The following is a 15,799-nucleotide window of genomic DNA, read 5'->3' as shown; positions in this document are numbered from 1 at the left end:
CATAGGCTACCTCTGTTGTTTCTCATTATTCAAAGTGACCATCTAAATAGACACCACAAGTAATTTAATAAAATAAAAATAAGTCTAGATTTTTGTCAGCTGATTTGTTGGACAAGAAGCTAAGACCGAATTTATTAGGGTACTGAATTATGGCGAACCGGAGGTCAGGAGCCTGTCTAGCTGGTCTTTCTGATATGCGCTGTGAACAGTGAAGATGTGCTGAGGGGAGCCACATTTGGGAAGGTAACCAAATGACTCTGTTATGCTGAGTAGCCTGCCTTGATCCCTGTGGACGCACAAAAAGTTGGGGTCTTTTTGGTAATGTGTTCTTTCATCTTACCTTATGTAGAGTTCTCACTCCAGAAACGCAGCCACACACTGCAGTTATTCTGGTTAAAGATATCTCCCATGTGATTTGTTGCGGCCCCATACCTCTCCTTTATGCCTTGTTTTGGTTTGGTTTCTGGGCAGATATCCCATTAATCTGTGTACTTCTATAAGGTTCTGCACAACCAGGAACATGTTCTTTGGCGCGGTGTTTGAGATGTTTATTAGGATTGCTGGGATTTGAGGTCAGTTGAAAAATCCCCATGGAACTTCTTCTGACATCTGTTTTGTGTGAAACATTATTTCATGCTAATTTCAGTGAAAATGAATAAAACATCGCTGAGACCTCTATTCTCAAAAGATCATTGATACTCATAGGCAGTTCCACATGTAGCATTAGTTAGTTTTGGTTGGGTCAGGAGAACATAGTGTCAACATTAGTAGAAGATTGAGCGGTTAATACTGCCCAAGCTTTCGCTACAATATATTCCCTTAGTAGAAAACAGCATCTAAGCTTGGCAGGCTAGCAGTGTTTGAAGGGAATGAACAGTGAGGTTGATTAGACGTGGAGAGCAAAGGTAATAAAATATTAGGATGATAAAAGTTTGAGTTGAGCTTCCAATGTTGAAACACCAGTTAAAGAATATCTCACAGCTTACCTGCTCACTGTGGCTTCTGAGTTGACTTGGTAGATTGTCTCTCTGGGCTGTTCTCAAGAAAACTCTGCTCTTAACCGCCTGCCGTGCAGTTAGATTACAGTGTTTTGCAGCTCACAGATTATTCAGAGATCTTTATTCCTGGGCTTCCTAAATTGCATTGAGGTTATTGCACCTCATATTCACTTTTGGGGTTCACGTACAGAAAGTGGTATTTCTCTACAGTGTTGCAACATCTGGCTAAAACACAAAACGAATGTGAGAAGCTTCAGAGCTTCATTTTCTGTAATGAAAAAAAGAGCAACTGTTGGTAGTTGCAGTGCTGCTGTTTGGACATTTCAGAAGACTTTGCACCTTTGTCTAGTGAAGTCTAATATTAGATAATTGGACAGGAGAAAGGAGGTGTTTAATTCTATCATGAAGAGATGCAGAATGACAAAGGCACATGCACTCAGAAGACTGGAAAGGAGGTATAGATGCTTGAGAGAGAAATCTGTCTCATCTGATAAAGACTTTCAGTATTTTACATAACACTGATGAGATCCAGATGTTTGATAGCTGTGAGAGGTTTCCTGTATGTCTTGATTGAGTCGGAGATCAGGTACCCCAAGTGGCCTGAGAAACAGGGTGAATAATGTGCTGTGCTCTTAGTTTCATGGAAACAGGAAAACAAAGTGGAAAACAAAATAATTGTAACCAGGGGGAGGAATGAAAAGTGTCTGGTACAATGCTTTATAGAAATTGATCATCTTTGGGAAGGGAGGTTGGATTTCAAAAATATTTCTGAACCAACTCTTTAAGGTTAAAAATACCTTTGCTGAAAGGAACTGACATTGTCAGTAAAAATCTCTTCCCACAACGTTTTTTTTCTTTCTTAGAGATTTTATCAAAAGCTCAGAAGCTTCAAGTTGTGTCTTGCAGTTGTGTCATACCATTTTAGTGGAAAAAAAAAGTCCCCTTAGCTATTGTCTCACTATGACAGTGATGGAAAGTGTGTATAGTTTTTCCCCATTTTGACACACAGTTGAAGACAGGTTTCACCAGCCTGCAGCATGGTTAGACTTGCTGTGTGTTTTCCATTTTACTTCCTCACAAAGTACTGTGTGGCATGTTGATGGGAACAGGAGTGTCCTTAGTGCCTGAGCATCATTTTGTGTGCAGGTTGCCCCTGCTGTAGTGGATGTTATCTGGAGCGGAGAATGGGGTGAATTGAAGAGACCGTGGATGGGCTGGGGAAGTTTTCAGGATTGTTATTTAATTGGGATGGTGTTTCCCATGTGTCAAAAGATGTATATGGATGAATAGAAGGAAACCATCATTTATCTTGGTGCCTATGGGAAAATGAAACTGCTTTGCAGAGTGATTACCAAATCAGAATATCAGCTTAGCTTTGTGGTATGTCTTCCACTTTGCTACACAAGCACGAAGTGTGTGACAAAAGAATGTTTTTACAGTAATTGGTCTGAATCCAAGAGGTTAATAATGCTGACAGTCTAATAAAAAATAATGCCAGTTACCTGATAACCCCTCTGAATTTTGTCTCTGTAGCCTAGCTTGGCAATGTACTCATAAAATACAAAAGTAGCTAAAAAACAGTGTGCTGATCAAAATGTGAGCCTGTTTGTGATTTTTTTTCAATTGCCTATTCTCTGTGTATCCACCATTCCAAATAAACATGCCTGGTTTGTGGTGTATTTGATTATTAATCCCTGTAGTGTTTCCATTGGAGGAAATGGGGCATGGAAGTAGTTGCTTGAAAAATACCCACATGGAATATTTGGCCAGAGATTGCGGGGTTCGGTAACTGAGAAAGACGAAACCTTAACAACTTAGTGGCCCCATAGGAACGCTCTCGTGAGCATGCTAACAAGCAGAGGGAGACCAGGCTGGGTGGGAGCGGCTTCTCCTAAAATTGCAGCAACAACCAGTATTCAAGACACTATAATTTGTATGCTTTTTATATGGTTGCTTTGTAATATGGCATGACATTCTTTCTGGCTGTTCTCCCTCTGATGAAAACCAGCCTGAGTTTCGGAGGAGGTTGTTTGCTGAATTTGCCTCAGAGCTTGATGAACTGAAGGGATCTCAACTCTGTGAGACTTTCCCCTGGGTCATGCAGGTGCTTTTCAAAACCCTTGTCCCAGGACCGGCCGTGTGTGTTCACAGCTCTGTTGAGTAAAGCAGAATTTCCTCTTTAAGCCAGTAAATTCTGACTTGTGTTTTCCTGACTCTTACTGGTAAAGCTGCTGTTAATCCCTTGTTCTGTAGGTCAACAAAAAATGCAGTTGGTGGTTGTGCTGCAATCAGAGCGAGCTTCATCTGGCTATACACCTGAAGTTAAAGAGGGAAATATTGCAAGGTTGAAGTGACACAGGAGTAGAAAACATTGAGCTCAAGACATGTTTATCAGCTACAAAGCTGTGTACTACAGGGTAGCAGTAAAAAAGGTGGCAGAAGCAATTATATATTTATCCACAAGGATGTTATTTCAAAATATAAACAGGTTAATTGATGTAGATGATATGCCAGATCACTAGAATGAAGAGTTTATGTCTGGATGAGAGGCAGTGTGCCAAAACACCCTTTCCCCTCTAAACAAGGCCTTGTTCTCGCCCACATCTGAGGTATGCTGTTCTCTTACTATCCATAAAATTACATTTAAAAACTATAGGCTTAAAAATGGCCGCCAAAGTTGTATACATTGGTCTGAGAATGAATATTTAAAACCCTTTCAATATGGACTCAAAATTCAATCCTCTCTCTTGTCTGATAGAAGAATGTTTTGACAACTGGCAGTGTAATAGCTTGAATGGCCTCATTTTTTGACCTCTGCAGTTACTAGACTTAAGTCTTCAGCGTAAGAAATAAGCTGTAAGTATACTTGCTTATTAACTCATTTGTAAAGGCCAGCCAGCATCTGGTACCATCTACAAAAGAGTTGTGGCATTTTCCTAAAAGCACTGAGATAGTAGAAAAAGCTGTGAATGTGTGCGCTCTGTCACAGGCAGAAAATTAGATGTTAAAATTCTGCCATTTAATCCAGCTCTCTGTGGAACACACAGTTGGATTTGGATAACTTCTGTCTTGTAGCCTGCATCTTCTTTCAGAAATAGGATTTATGGGCATGTTTTGCAACATCAGGACTTGGAGAAATACTGGATTAAGGTAGAGGATGGCATGATGCCTTCTGACCCAGATAGCTGTACAGATTTGCACCAAAACAACTTCATGTACTCGCTGTAAGCTTTATCAAGCTTCACTAATTAAGCTTTTCAGCGCCCAGATTTAGATAACTATCAACAGCAGCTGCGAACTGACTTTACCCCTGATGGTAATGGGAGCTGCTGATCGAGCTATCAAAGAGAAACCATTTTGGAGTTACTTTAGCCTAGCTTATGTCCTTTTATTTTTTTAAACTTGGTTTAACATATGCACAAGTTTTGGAGATAATCTTAAACATTTTATTCTATCCTTTTTCTTTCTGAATGTATCCACATATTTTATGGTATAGCCTATACCGTACTCCACAAGCACCTGTATGCAAGTGAGCGGTAAAAGCACACTGCATATTTCAATTAGTTGTTAAATAGATTTTACAAGAGATTCTCAGTCTCATTTGTACTCTGACATGTCCTCCTCTTTTCTTTGCAGAGAAATGGAACGCGCGAATTACAGACTTGAGAAAGCAAGTTGAGGAGCTGTTTGAAAAAAAATACGGTATGTGTTACACTCCTTCCCAAACAATTGCCTCTAGTCCTTTGACACCATAAATCACAGCTCTTTGGCATGCATCTTGTTGTTGGCTCAGGAGCACACCAGTACTGATAGCACCAAAGGGTTAAATATTATTAGAAGACCTAAAACTAACTAAAAATTAGCTTTTTTGATGAGCAGAGTAATTTCAAAATTGGGTGCCTGTGTTTGGCACCTAAGTGTGCAACTTGATCTTATTTTTCAGTTGTGCTCAGTTTCCTGGAGCTCCAGTGTGCTCATGTCTGGGGCCACCCACATCTGAGAGAGCTGGCCTTTTTTTTGTAATTACACTGAGTCCTTAAGTGAAATAATCTTTTGAAAAGGTTCTGGGGAGAAGTTACCAGAGGTTGATTGTTCCTTTCTGATTATGATTGATTTGCAGTGAAGCAACAATTATATGTTAATGGTTCTTGGAGAGAAAAAGCAGCACACGTGTTAGACTTTAGAATTTGTCTCCAGATGTTTCACCTAGACATATTTTGTGTCCACATGTCACAGACTAAAACAGCATCAGCAAAAATGTCAAAAATAAATGGTGGTGCTCCTCTGCTGTGAAAAGTGGAAGTGCTTTCAGAATGGACCTTGTGATGTTGGAGTTACTACGTGGTTTGGGTGCGACTATCATCTGACATTTAAACAGCCCACTGAAAGCAGCTCACACCAAGTAAAAACAGTTCAGAATCTGATTCACAGTATTTTAATTGCTCTAGAAAGGAGCATCATTCTTGGTGAATTGCTTTTAATTTTGGTTTTGGTGTTTGCATATAGCCAGCCTAAAAATCTCCTGTGGAGTCTGTTGAATACAGAGCTATTCCTGACTTCCCATAGCAGGCCAGATGGTACTAAATTATCCCCTTTTTCCCTGTGGATGACAACATTTCATTGATTCGCAAACCAATTCCATATCAGATTCCAATTCTTTCTATCTGTATAGGCATGCAATTTCCCATTTACTGAAATGAGTTATGGATGTCAGAATTTGCAGAATGCTCCTCAGATTTGTTGGCTTCTGGAGCTCCAGAGTATTTTAGCAATGTCAGTCGTTGTCATCCATTACAACTGACATGTCTGAAAATATATTTATTTTTGTGTTTAGATGTAAACTGATTGGAATTACTTTTTATAGTGTAAATACAAGGTAGTGGCTCACAAATACAGACTCATTTATAAAAATGACACCTGTATTCAATAGGATTTCTATGCAAAAATGCGTAAGGTTCCAAGTCTAAGAAGCCTCACTGCAGACTGCGATGCTGATTGTGTTCTTTGGCTTTCTGAAGAGTATTTGCTAATACATTTGCTGATTTAAGAGAAATAAAGACTCTCACTTGTAAAAACTTACTTGTTGTTAGTTACTTATTTAAACAAACAGGATTTTTCTTGCTCTAAGCTCTTCTTACTTGACGCTGTGTAGCGATCTAGATTTTAGTGATGTTCTTGATCTCTTTTCCTGTGGCTAACTGTGGTTCGCAAATGCTCGTTTCCATGTGAGGCTCATCTGCTTCATTTGTTACCTTTTCACCACTTGCCACAGCAGCCTCCAGGGCTGAGAATATTTTTTTTTAATTTCTTAGAAGAGGTATATGACTGCAATAAAAATCTACTCTAATGAAGGGCTGGTGTGACACACAACAGCTCTTTTGGTGATTGTTCTGCAGCTCCTTTGACACAGGTTTGAATAGGGTTTATTTAGTCTATTTGCTAAGAGTCATCTTCAGGTTTGTGTCCCTCTCTGTACATGCCTATTTTCTGTCTCCAGTTTTGGCCATGTTATGTTCGGCAGTTGAAACCAAGTCTGGGTGAAACACGGTTCTTGCAGTTTTCTAAAACGTTGATACTCGGTTCTCATCAGAGTATAAGGCTAAGATACACACAGTATTTTCAAACTTCTCTGTTTTGTGATAAACATACTTAGAACTGTTCTGCTTCCAAGTGGTTGAAAGAGTATGTTGCCCAAATGCCTTTAAAACCTAAATTGTTTTATTGCTTTTAAGAATTTGTGAGTTAATGAGACCATTTTGTATACGCTGATGTCTGAACCACTGCCCGCTTTCACGTTACGTTAAGTTGCTTGAAAAGGTGCCCTGAGTAGTTTTGCTTTCAGAAATCCTGCCACAACATCACTGTACTCTAATTTGGCCTTAGCTTGGCCTTTCTCTCCTCAAATAATTGTTTGCATCTAATTTCCATAGCAAAACAACAGAACGTACCAAACTATTTGCAGACCACTCAGATGGTAATAGAGAATTCTTGTTGCATGGCCTACAAAATTAACGTACCCTTGTGAGTATAAAGCAATTAGCCTTCTTGGTATTTGCAAACCATCATGCTGTTCTCCAGTATTTGCCAGCCTGATAGGTGTATTGATATGATTATGGTCCTCATAAGTTAAAGAAATACATTGAGGTTATTTTCCAGCTGTGGCTGAACGTGTTATTTGTTTTTCATTTGCTTCAAAGATTTCATTAGTAGGGCCATGCTTTTTTCGGTGGTGTTAGAAGTGTATTGTTTATTTCATTAGTGATTCCTTGGATTTCTAAAATACACCGAAGCTTTAGGAATTCATTGAGAAGAAGGGATGTGTACCCCTCCTCCAAGGCATTAATGACTCTTGTAACCCAATAGTAGTAACAAATAATAATAATCAGAACTAATGAACTGAAACATGCTTGGTTTATAATTAAGTCTAGATAATTTCATCTTTCAAAATGTGCTATTAAACAAAACCAAAATACTGTGAAACTTCACTGTAACAGGTGCAGTCTCTGTTATTAAATGTTTACCAAGTAAAGGGAAAAGAGGAGAATCTGTGTGTGTATGCAGGTCTGCAGCTTGTTTACTGTGAATTAGAGTGATTTTGCTATAAAACAAAAACAACCCCCCACAAATACAAATGCCTGCATGTTTAAATGTGCTAAGGGGGTTACTGCCTGTCTGCTAATTTTAACGTTTTTCAGGGTGATCTCAAACAGATAATTTGAGTAGAGCCACAAGCTAGTCTCATGTTTTTATTCTTCTTTTTTTCTTAAAGCTCAAGCTATAAAAGCAAAAGGTCCAGTGTCTATCCCATACCCACTCTTCCAGTCACATGTGGAAGACTTATATGTGGAAGGGCTTCCAGAAGGAATTCCCTTCAGGCGGCCATCCACGTACGGCATTCCCCGTCTTGAGAGGATACTTCTAGCAAAGGAGCGGATCCGGTTTGTGATTAAAAAGTAAGGAATTTTGCATTTTTGTCTCTATATTACTCATTGTTTTCTGCTGGCTTCACTCTGCTTCATTTTATCTTCAAAAACTTCCAAACTGATTTATGCTGACATATTCTTTTGCAGTACTCATGAGTAATTTTTAGTTGATGTTCACTCTGATAAATTCAGCTTATCAGATCACCAGAGCACCACAGTGGTGGCTGAAATCTGGACAGATCTCTTCAATATTATGGACATCATGTCATGGGCAGATCTCTTTGTACTATTTTAATCTCTGTGGCTGTAATACATGTTGAAAGCTATAGGCGTGGGGATATTTTATGTTATCTGAGGATCCTGGCCTAAATTTCAGCTTGTGCTTTTATTTTTTTCTTGCTGGAATGCTGTATCAAGGTGTCTATGGCCATATCTATATATAGCATCTCCCAGGGCAGGCTTGAGGCCAAAATAGCTACTGGTTCCTGTGATTTAGTTGGATGTGTGTCCTTGGTGTGTCTGGAGGTAGATCAGGTAGTGTACATGAATGTACCTTAGGTGTACATAGGAACTGCTTGAGGGCTCAGTTGCCCGCTGTAGCTAGCCTGGCAGGGTATCGTATGCCTTTAAAGTGAGGACATGAGACTCACTAGATGTTCTGGGCACCTGTCTTTCTCTTTTTCTTCTTTCTTGGCTTGGTGTCTTTCCTAGAAGAACCCTGACATTACTTTCTGCAAAGGCAGGTGGGATTGGAAGGGAGCCTGGACTGAGCCTGAATTCAGGATATGCAGGGAGAGATGCTGGCATCTGTGGATGTCGAGTGCTGGATCTCAGAGCTACAGAGCACTTTGAGGTCCAGTACCGTGGGTACGACTGTGGCAGACTGATACGCAGCTTTGGTAATGGGTTGATATTTACCTTTTATAGTTTGGTGCTTCACTTCAGACAGATGTGATGTTTCACACCACAGATGGGCATCTACTGTTTAAATGAAGCTTCTGTGAGAAACAGCTGATGTTTTGCTATTGTTCAGTAGTGTAGGGCCTAATCCAAGAGTTTTTCGAAGTGGATAGGAATCTGCTGATTGCAGCGGTCAGGCTCAGCATTGGTGGTAGTGACAGCCCATGCCTCTGTGCGTGCTGCCTTTAGCACGGATGCTGGTTTCTCAAATTTGAGAGGTATATGTTCAGTTTCTGTCATCCTAATGCTTGCAGGTAATCAGAAAAAGAGGTAGAAGTGTAGATCTACCTTTTGTCTCGCTTAAAATCAGACGCTATGCATAGATTTTAATATTTACGCAATGCGTGAGCCTGCTCTTGTAAAGTTTTTCTTAGTTGTTAACAGTAATTAATTTATGCTGTTCATTGGTTTTGTAATGTGTGGTAACCAGAGCAGCTCAAAACCCAGTTCACCTCTGTGAGAAATGTCAGAATTTTAAAATTTTTTGTTGTTCCAATAAGGATAAGACTAGATGTATTTGGGAAACAGAAATGTCTGCTTTGAGATTTTCATTCTTAAAGGTTAAATTTTTTATTTGGCTCTTTGTTTCTGATGAAGTGCATCAGGACCTCAGAGATAATTTTAATGTAATCTGTATGTTACCAGGAAATGTTATGGCTCAGTAGAGTTCCAACCAGCTCTTACAATACTTCGGTGTTAATGGGAATTTAAAGTTGGGGATTGTGATGTCCCCTGTTATTTTTTTTTCTGACCCTTCAGTGGTAACTTGAGGCTGTAACTATAGGCTGTGACTTCTGGTTTATTGAAGTTTATGTCACTGTTGAAGCATGTATCTTAAATCTTTTAGGCATGAGCTTTTGAATTCGACACGAGAAGATGTACCGTTGGACAAACCGGTTGCAGGAGGTAGGTCTTCTAACATGTGAGTTGTACAAGTACATTGTGATTTCCTATTTGACAGTCTAAGTGGTGGCTACCGTTTGCTTTTACTAATAATACATTGCAAATAATTCCTCTTGTTTTGAATTTTCTTTAGCTACAAAGTGACAGCAATTTTCCACTGGCTATCCAAGCCAGTGTTACTGACAGTCTATCAACTGGTTTGATTCAGCTGGCCACAAGGAAAAACAATGAGCTAAGTGTTAGTCTGTTGAGGTACAGAGAAAAGGTAGTAGTTTCCATAGGTGATAAGAGTTTACTGGGTAGGGAACTGTCTGTGTCATGGAATAATTGCTTATATATGGTATTTGCCAAAATTAGATTAACTGAAGTACAGTAATGAACATACTGGTTGTAGTAACATTTATTATGGTAGAATTTGACTTGCTGAGATGGTGGGACTCCATTTTCACGTAGCAGTGCAAAGACAATGCATTCTAACCACTTTTGCCATCAGTAATACTTTTCAGCAGATGCGTGCCCTTACATGTTTTGTCTCCATTGAGCACCCATCCAAAGGTAACAAAAATGACCATGTAAAAACAAGACTACAAGAACAGAGTTTTGTTACAATTGCACCCATGAACTCATTTCCTCTCAAGGTGGGAGAAAAAAATTTGGTATGGAAAAAAATCAAGTTTTGAAAGAATTGTGTCGTTGCCTGGGCACTAGTTGGTAAATTCCTTTCCTGGACTTGTTTTTCTCTTCAGTTGTATTCTGCTGTCTCTTGGGCTTCAGGGCATTTTTTTAGTTGTTCAATTAAGCCAAGTGTTGAAAGCTACTATGCCTGAACCAATGGTAGCAAACAAATTGCTTCCAACCCCAAAATACTAACTGGCAGCTTCAGCCTGGTTGAACTGAATTTTTAGTAATACCGGAGAAATTCTTAGTTTAGACAGGGACTCAAGCATATAAATGGTAGTGTCTGCACTACTGCAGCACCATCATGTTTTATTATGTACTCATAGTCTGTTGTAAAAGGTATATCAAAGACTGTACTTAAAGTGAACATTAAGGATCTAAATTAAGCAAAGAAATTATGTCATAAGGATGTCACTTAAATGTGTGTGGGAATTGAACTTTTCCTGCAGTATAAGTTAACCTAGTGTCTTGAGTGTTTATAACCTACTGTTCCTTTGAGCACCAAATTTGACTACAAAAATAGTAGGTAGGCTAATGACTGAGTCTTAAACTTAACTGTACTCTTATGTGGGCTTTTAAATTAGCCCTTTTCTCTGTTGTTTTTGTCACATTTAATACGGTTATACTGATTATGAAGACAAAGCAGCTACATTACATATCCCGTAAAACCTCTGTAGCTAAGAAAACTAGTGGTAACCCATTTTTATGGCACAGTCACTTTATGTTGCTTGTCTTCACTAACTCGTAATGATGGTATATTCGTGTGTGACCTCTGCATTTATTTCTGAGAGAAGAGAATGGCTGTGAAAGCTGTCGATAATATCTCAGGGAACACAGCTCAGAAGACAGCAGCTCTCTGAGCCTCCTTCCCCTCAGTTTTCTTTTCTCCCAGTTTGGATTCCCTATTTCCCAGTAGCTCATCGCCTCCTCTGCTGCTCCACATATCTGCTGCCATCTCAGGAGAGGGAGCTATGTAGCGCCAGTCCCTGCTCTCAGCTCCTTGCAGCTCCGTGTCCAACATCCTGCTCTGTCCGTAGCCCCTGCTGGCTTGTGGTCCCCAGCAGGAGAGGGGTGGGATGAGGACGGAAGATGTATTTTGACTGGCAGAAGAAAGATGATTTGCATTTGCATTCCTGTGGGAAAGAGGCTGGTCAGGAAGGTTTTATGAAATAGCCTCAGCCCTGAGAAGACTGCTGTTGGCTCCAGGACAAACCAGTCAGGCAGTGGTGGTTTGGCTCAGGAAATGGCTGGAGAAGTGTGAGCAGGTGCCTATGGAGATAGCCCAACCCGGTGCAACGCAGTTAGGGAGCAGAAGCTGTTACTTGTGCATGCTGACTGAACCCACAGCATGGCAGCTGTCCGGTATCTTGTTCATGACTGATGAGCTTCCACTTGTTGGTCACAAAGGCATATTCAGAAGAAGAAAGTGATTTGCATGATACGTACTTTGATCCCTGTCACCCGACACTGAGGGGACAGACGGGTTCTTTTAGGGATCCTTGACAGAATGATGACGGCACTAAATAGTAGTTATAATTAAAGCTTTATTATTTTTTTTTACATGATATTATAATTAGTGTAGCATAGACTTTATTATTAGAATGGCACAGGATTTCCACAAGCAGAATCAATGTAGCACAATTTATAAGTAGCATAATACAGAATTTATAATACAACTTAACCTATGGTCTCTGATCACCTAGACCCTCTGCAGATCAGGTCAGATCTTAATTCATGGCTTGCTGTATCAACAATATAATAATACAACAATAACAATCATAATCTAGACTCAAAACTGATATAAAAAAGGCAAGTCTCTCAGTCTTTGGAGAAAGCAGAGGACTGTGGAGGCGTCCCTGGCCACAGGGGGTCACTGGTCTCGCTGTCCAGCAGCAGCTCCAGTCCAAGTTCCCCCGTTAGGACTTGTGACAGCTTGATTTTATGGCCAGTGCCCTGTGTGCTCTTATGCTTCCCTGTTCTGTGCCAGGGACATTACCACCACCGAGCTGGCTGGGTGCCTGGGACCTTCAAGGCCAGTGAGGGACGGAGTAATCGGCCTGGCGCCCAGGAACCTTGAGGCTGGCAGGGAGAAGAAAAAGAAATCTGTTTGGTTTGTCTACTTGGTTCACAGGACCTTCAGGGCCTGAGAATGAGGGGAAAGGGAACGAATATGTGACCTGCTCGGTCACAGAGAACGGCTGCTTGCCTTACAAAATGGCATTAGTTATGCTAACAGGATTACCAGGGGTTGGGAGCAGAGGGTACCAGTCACAATCCCAAATGATGAGCACACATGACAAAACAGAAACAGGAGCTGTTACCATTCCAGCTACCAAATATGACAGCACTAATGTCATCATTGTGCTCTGTTGTTCTGCTGGAGGAGCAGAACTCAAACTTATGACTGTCTTCAGGTGCAAAACTTTGTCTCATGAACTCTACCAAAGATGCAAGTGTACCAGCCAATAAGCAAAGATACTCAAGTGATAAAGTGGTGGAAGAACAGTATTTAAACTTGTTTTATTCACCAGGATACGCTAATCTACACAGCTGCCACATGTTGGGTTCTGTGTCTAAATTATGACTTAACTCATGTCTTAGGTAGTGTCAAGGAAACATTTTGGAGAGTTGGAGCTAAGCTGCTTGTCATCTCAAGAAGAATGACAAAATCCCTAGAGTCATCTGATACAGCTGTTAACCACCATTCAAAAAGTATTGTCCACGAACAGTGGGGACAAATGGATGCTGGAAGTTCAACATGAATATACAGCAAGGAGCAAACTGATATGTGCATCTACTGGAAAAGCTTCCTTTGGGGTTGTCAGTGCTTAGTGAAAATTCCTTGAAAGCAAGTTTTCATGCCATATGCATACCAAATTCTGCACTTAATAATAATTTCTAAGATAATTTCTTAGAAAATGAAACTAGAAAAAAACTAATCCCATCTCCAAATGGGATCTACAGATTGAAGGCAGATGATGAAAGCATTGCAGTTCTTTGTGCCAATACACTGTGTTTTGTAGCAAGAGCGATGTCACTGGTTCAATGGATTTTTGTACAGTTTTAATATGATCTCAATTTTAATAACTAATTTTCCTAGTTCCAAGTTGGCTCCGTATTTCTTCCACATAGTATTTCCTGGGTTACCTGAAAATGCAGAATGGTTATGCCTGCTCTAAACTGAACGACTGAAAATATAACCAAAATAATTAGGGAATGTTGTCTTTGTTCTGTGTCACTCTCAAACACAGTGAAAGAGGAGTGGTATGCCAGAATCACCAAACTGAGAAAGATGGTAGATCAACTCTTCTGTAAAAAGTTTGGTGAGTACAGTATTATTAGTTTCTTTTCTTTTCTGGCTTTGTATTTCTTAAAGGTTGCTTTCATTATTTCCTTTGAACATCTGCATGAATGAGACCTTTGATCAGTTTTTTCAAATATTTAAAATCCTACCAGTTAAGTGAAAAAGAATGTATTACTGTACTGCTTATACAATAAGGTAAATTCATAGTTTAAAGAAATTTATAAATCTTATATGTACGGCTCTTCTAATTGCTCTCAATTCCTTCCTGTTTGGATTTTTTTTCCTTTGATGCTGAATAAAACAACCATTTACTTATTTATATCCATTGCAGTACTATTAAAATTAGTATTAGAACATTTCTGGGTGAATTTTTGTGCTCTCTCCAATATAAAAAAATAGTCAACTTCATAAGAGCTAGAATAAAATGTTGCATGGTGCTCTATAATAGATTAAAAACTTTGGATAAACCCACTGTATTATGCCGCAGTGCAGAACCCAGTAATCTTCAGTCTAGCATTGTGACTGCCAATACCAACATGATATAACATGGTAAATTTTTATATTCTTGATGTGCTGAGACTTGGGCTCTGTTGGGTTTAGATATCTTGCATTGTCCCAGATTCCAAGATCACGACTGTAACAGCCTGACGATTTCGTAGCTTAGCTAGTTTTTAATAAAGGTTGATGGCCAAACTGTCCAGTTACTTGATATATTTTGTTCTAACAGCCGAGGCGCTGGGGAGCACTGAGCCTAAAGCTGTCCCATACCAGAAATTTGAGGCCCATCCTACTGACCTCTGTGTTGAAGGGCTGCCAGAGAACATCCCCTTCAGGAGTCCCTCCTGGTATGGAATCCCTCGCCTTGAAAAAATAATTCAAGTGAGCAACAGAATAAAGTTTGTGATCAAAAGGTAAGTTTTTGTTCTAATGCCTAAACACGTTTGTTTTGGTTTTTTTTAAGAAAGAGGCCAAACACCCTTTGTGTAATCAAGCACTTGGTTTCATTCAGTCATGAAGCATTCAGTCTCTAGTTATCAGGCAGATTAAATATTCTGCATTATAAAGTGGGTGTTTGCAATCCAGACAAGTCTTCCAAAATATCTTTGTAGCATGTTCACAAGTGTGAAATACATAATAGAAAAATCCAAACTTTTCAATTCATGTCATAGTAAGTAGTCGTATTTAATTTATGTCAAGAATGGGCAGATTATTTGCTTTCTGGTTGTAGGCCGGAGCTGCTAACTCTCACTTCAACTGAAGTTATTCAGCCCAGGTCGAACACCCCAGGTAAGACAGGCGCTGTCTCCAAGTGGGAATGGAAGGGATTGGTGGGGACATAAATTTGGATCAAATGCAACATTTTTCAAGAAGTAACCCTTCTGTAATGAGTGTGCCAACATGCTCTTCACGAGGTTTAAAAAGAATAAATTGATCATTATGAACATGGATGGCTTTCTGGACTGTGGTGCAGTCTAGCTGTCTTTGAATAACAGAATGGATCGCCTTCAAAGCCCGAGAGAACTGGAGTTGCCATCCTGGCCTGAATCAAAGCTCTGGAGCCCCTTAGCATTTCACAGCTGACTTTGTTGGGCTTTTGTCAGGCCTCTGTTGGTAAGGAATTGTAATGACTTCTTGTAAGCGTGAAGTGCCTTTAACATAGGAGGAGAATCCAGATTGGTTTTTATTTCCTGAGACAATCGAATGCTCTGAATTGGTGTGTTGATACTTTCTCGCTACAGCAGTGTACAATCCAGAGTGTGAGTCTGCTAGTAGTAATAACACAAACCAAGATCCAGGGCTTGCTAGGTTTTTTTCCCCACACACATTTCACTGGATAAACAAACTGCAGCTTCAGGAAGTAATTGTGTTGAGCTCTCTGCTGAAAAAAAAGGAAAGAATATGATTTAATGATCACGTAATCAGTAGTCGTCTTATGTCATCAGCAATGTGTTGTGGATTTTGTTTGGATTTTAGGAAAAAGCTCATCTTTAGCAAGAGGGTAGCTTAGTAGAAAAGACTGTTCGTTACAGAGC

At 39.8% G+C, this 15,799-nt stretch overlaps 1 protein-coding gene across 13 annotated transcripts in view; it reads left to right on the top strand.

Annotated features, from left to right (window-relative positions):
* Positions 1–15,799, top strand: part of GTF2I (general transcription factor IIi) — a 79,076-nt gene that overhangs the window by 43,517 nt on the left and 19,760 nt on the right. For all 13 annotated transcript variants that reach the window (XR_015703409.1, XR_015703410.1, XR_015703412.1 and 10 more), the window contains 6 exons: positions 4,635–4,700; positions 7,768–7,951; positions 9,729–9,787; positions 13,714–13,785; positions 14,494–14,677; positions 14,995–15,053. Coding sequence is in view for 10 of the 13 variants with exons in the window: in XM_087751466.1 (XP_087607592.1) it covers positions 4,635–4,700; positions 7,768–7,951; positions 9,729–9,787; positions 13,714–13,785; positions 14,494–14,677; positions 14,995–15,053 (624 nt within the window). In the remaining 3 variants the exon portion in view is untranslated. The remainder of the gene's footprint in view (positions 1–4,634; positions 4,701–7,767; positions 7,952–9,728; positions 9,788–13,713; positions 13,786–14,493; positions 14,678–14,994; positions 15,054–15,799) is intronic.

Source organism: Nipponia nippon, unplaced genomic scaffold (assembly GCF_047370975.1).
Source record: "Nipponia nippon isolate SJK-2023a ecotype South Korea unplaced genomic scaffold, ASM4737097v1 scaffold_15, whole genome shotgun sequence".
Classification (NCBI taxonomy): Eukaryota; Metazoa; Chordata; class Aves; order Pelecaniformes; family Threskiornithidae; genus Nipponia; species Nipponia nippon.
Note: the sequence above shows the minus strand (reverse complement) of the source record. Positions and strands in the feature narration are given on the sequence as shown.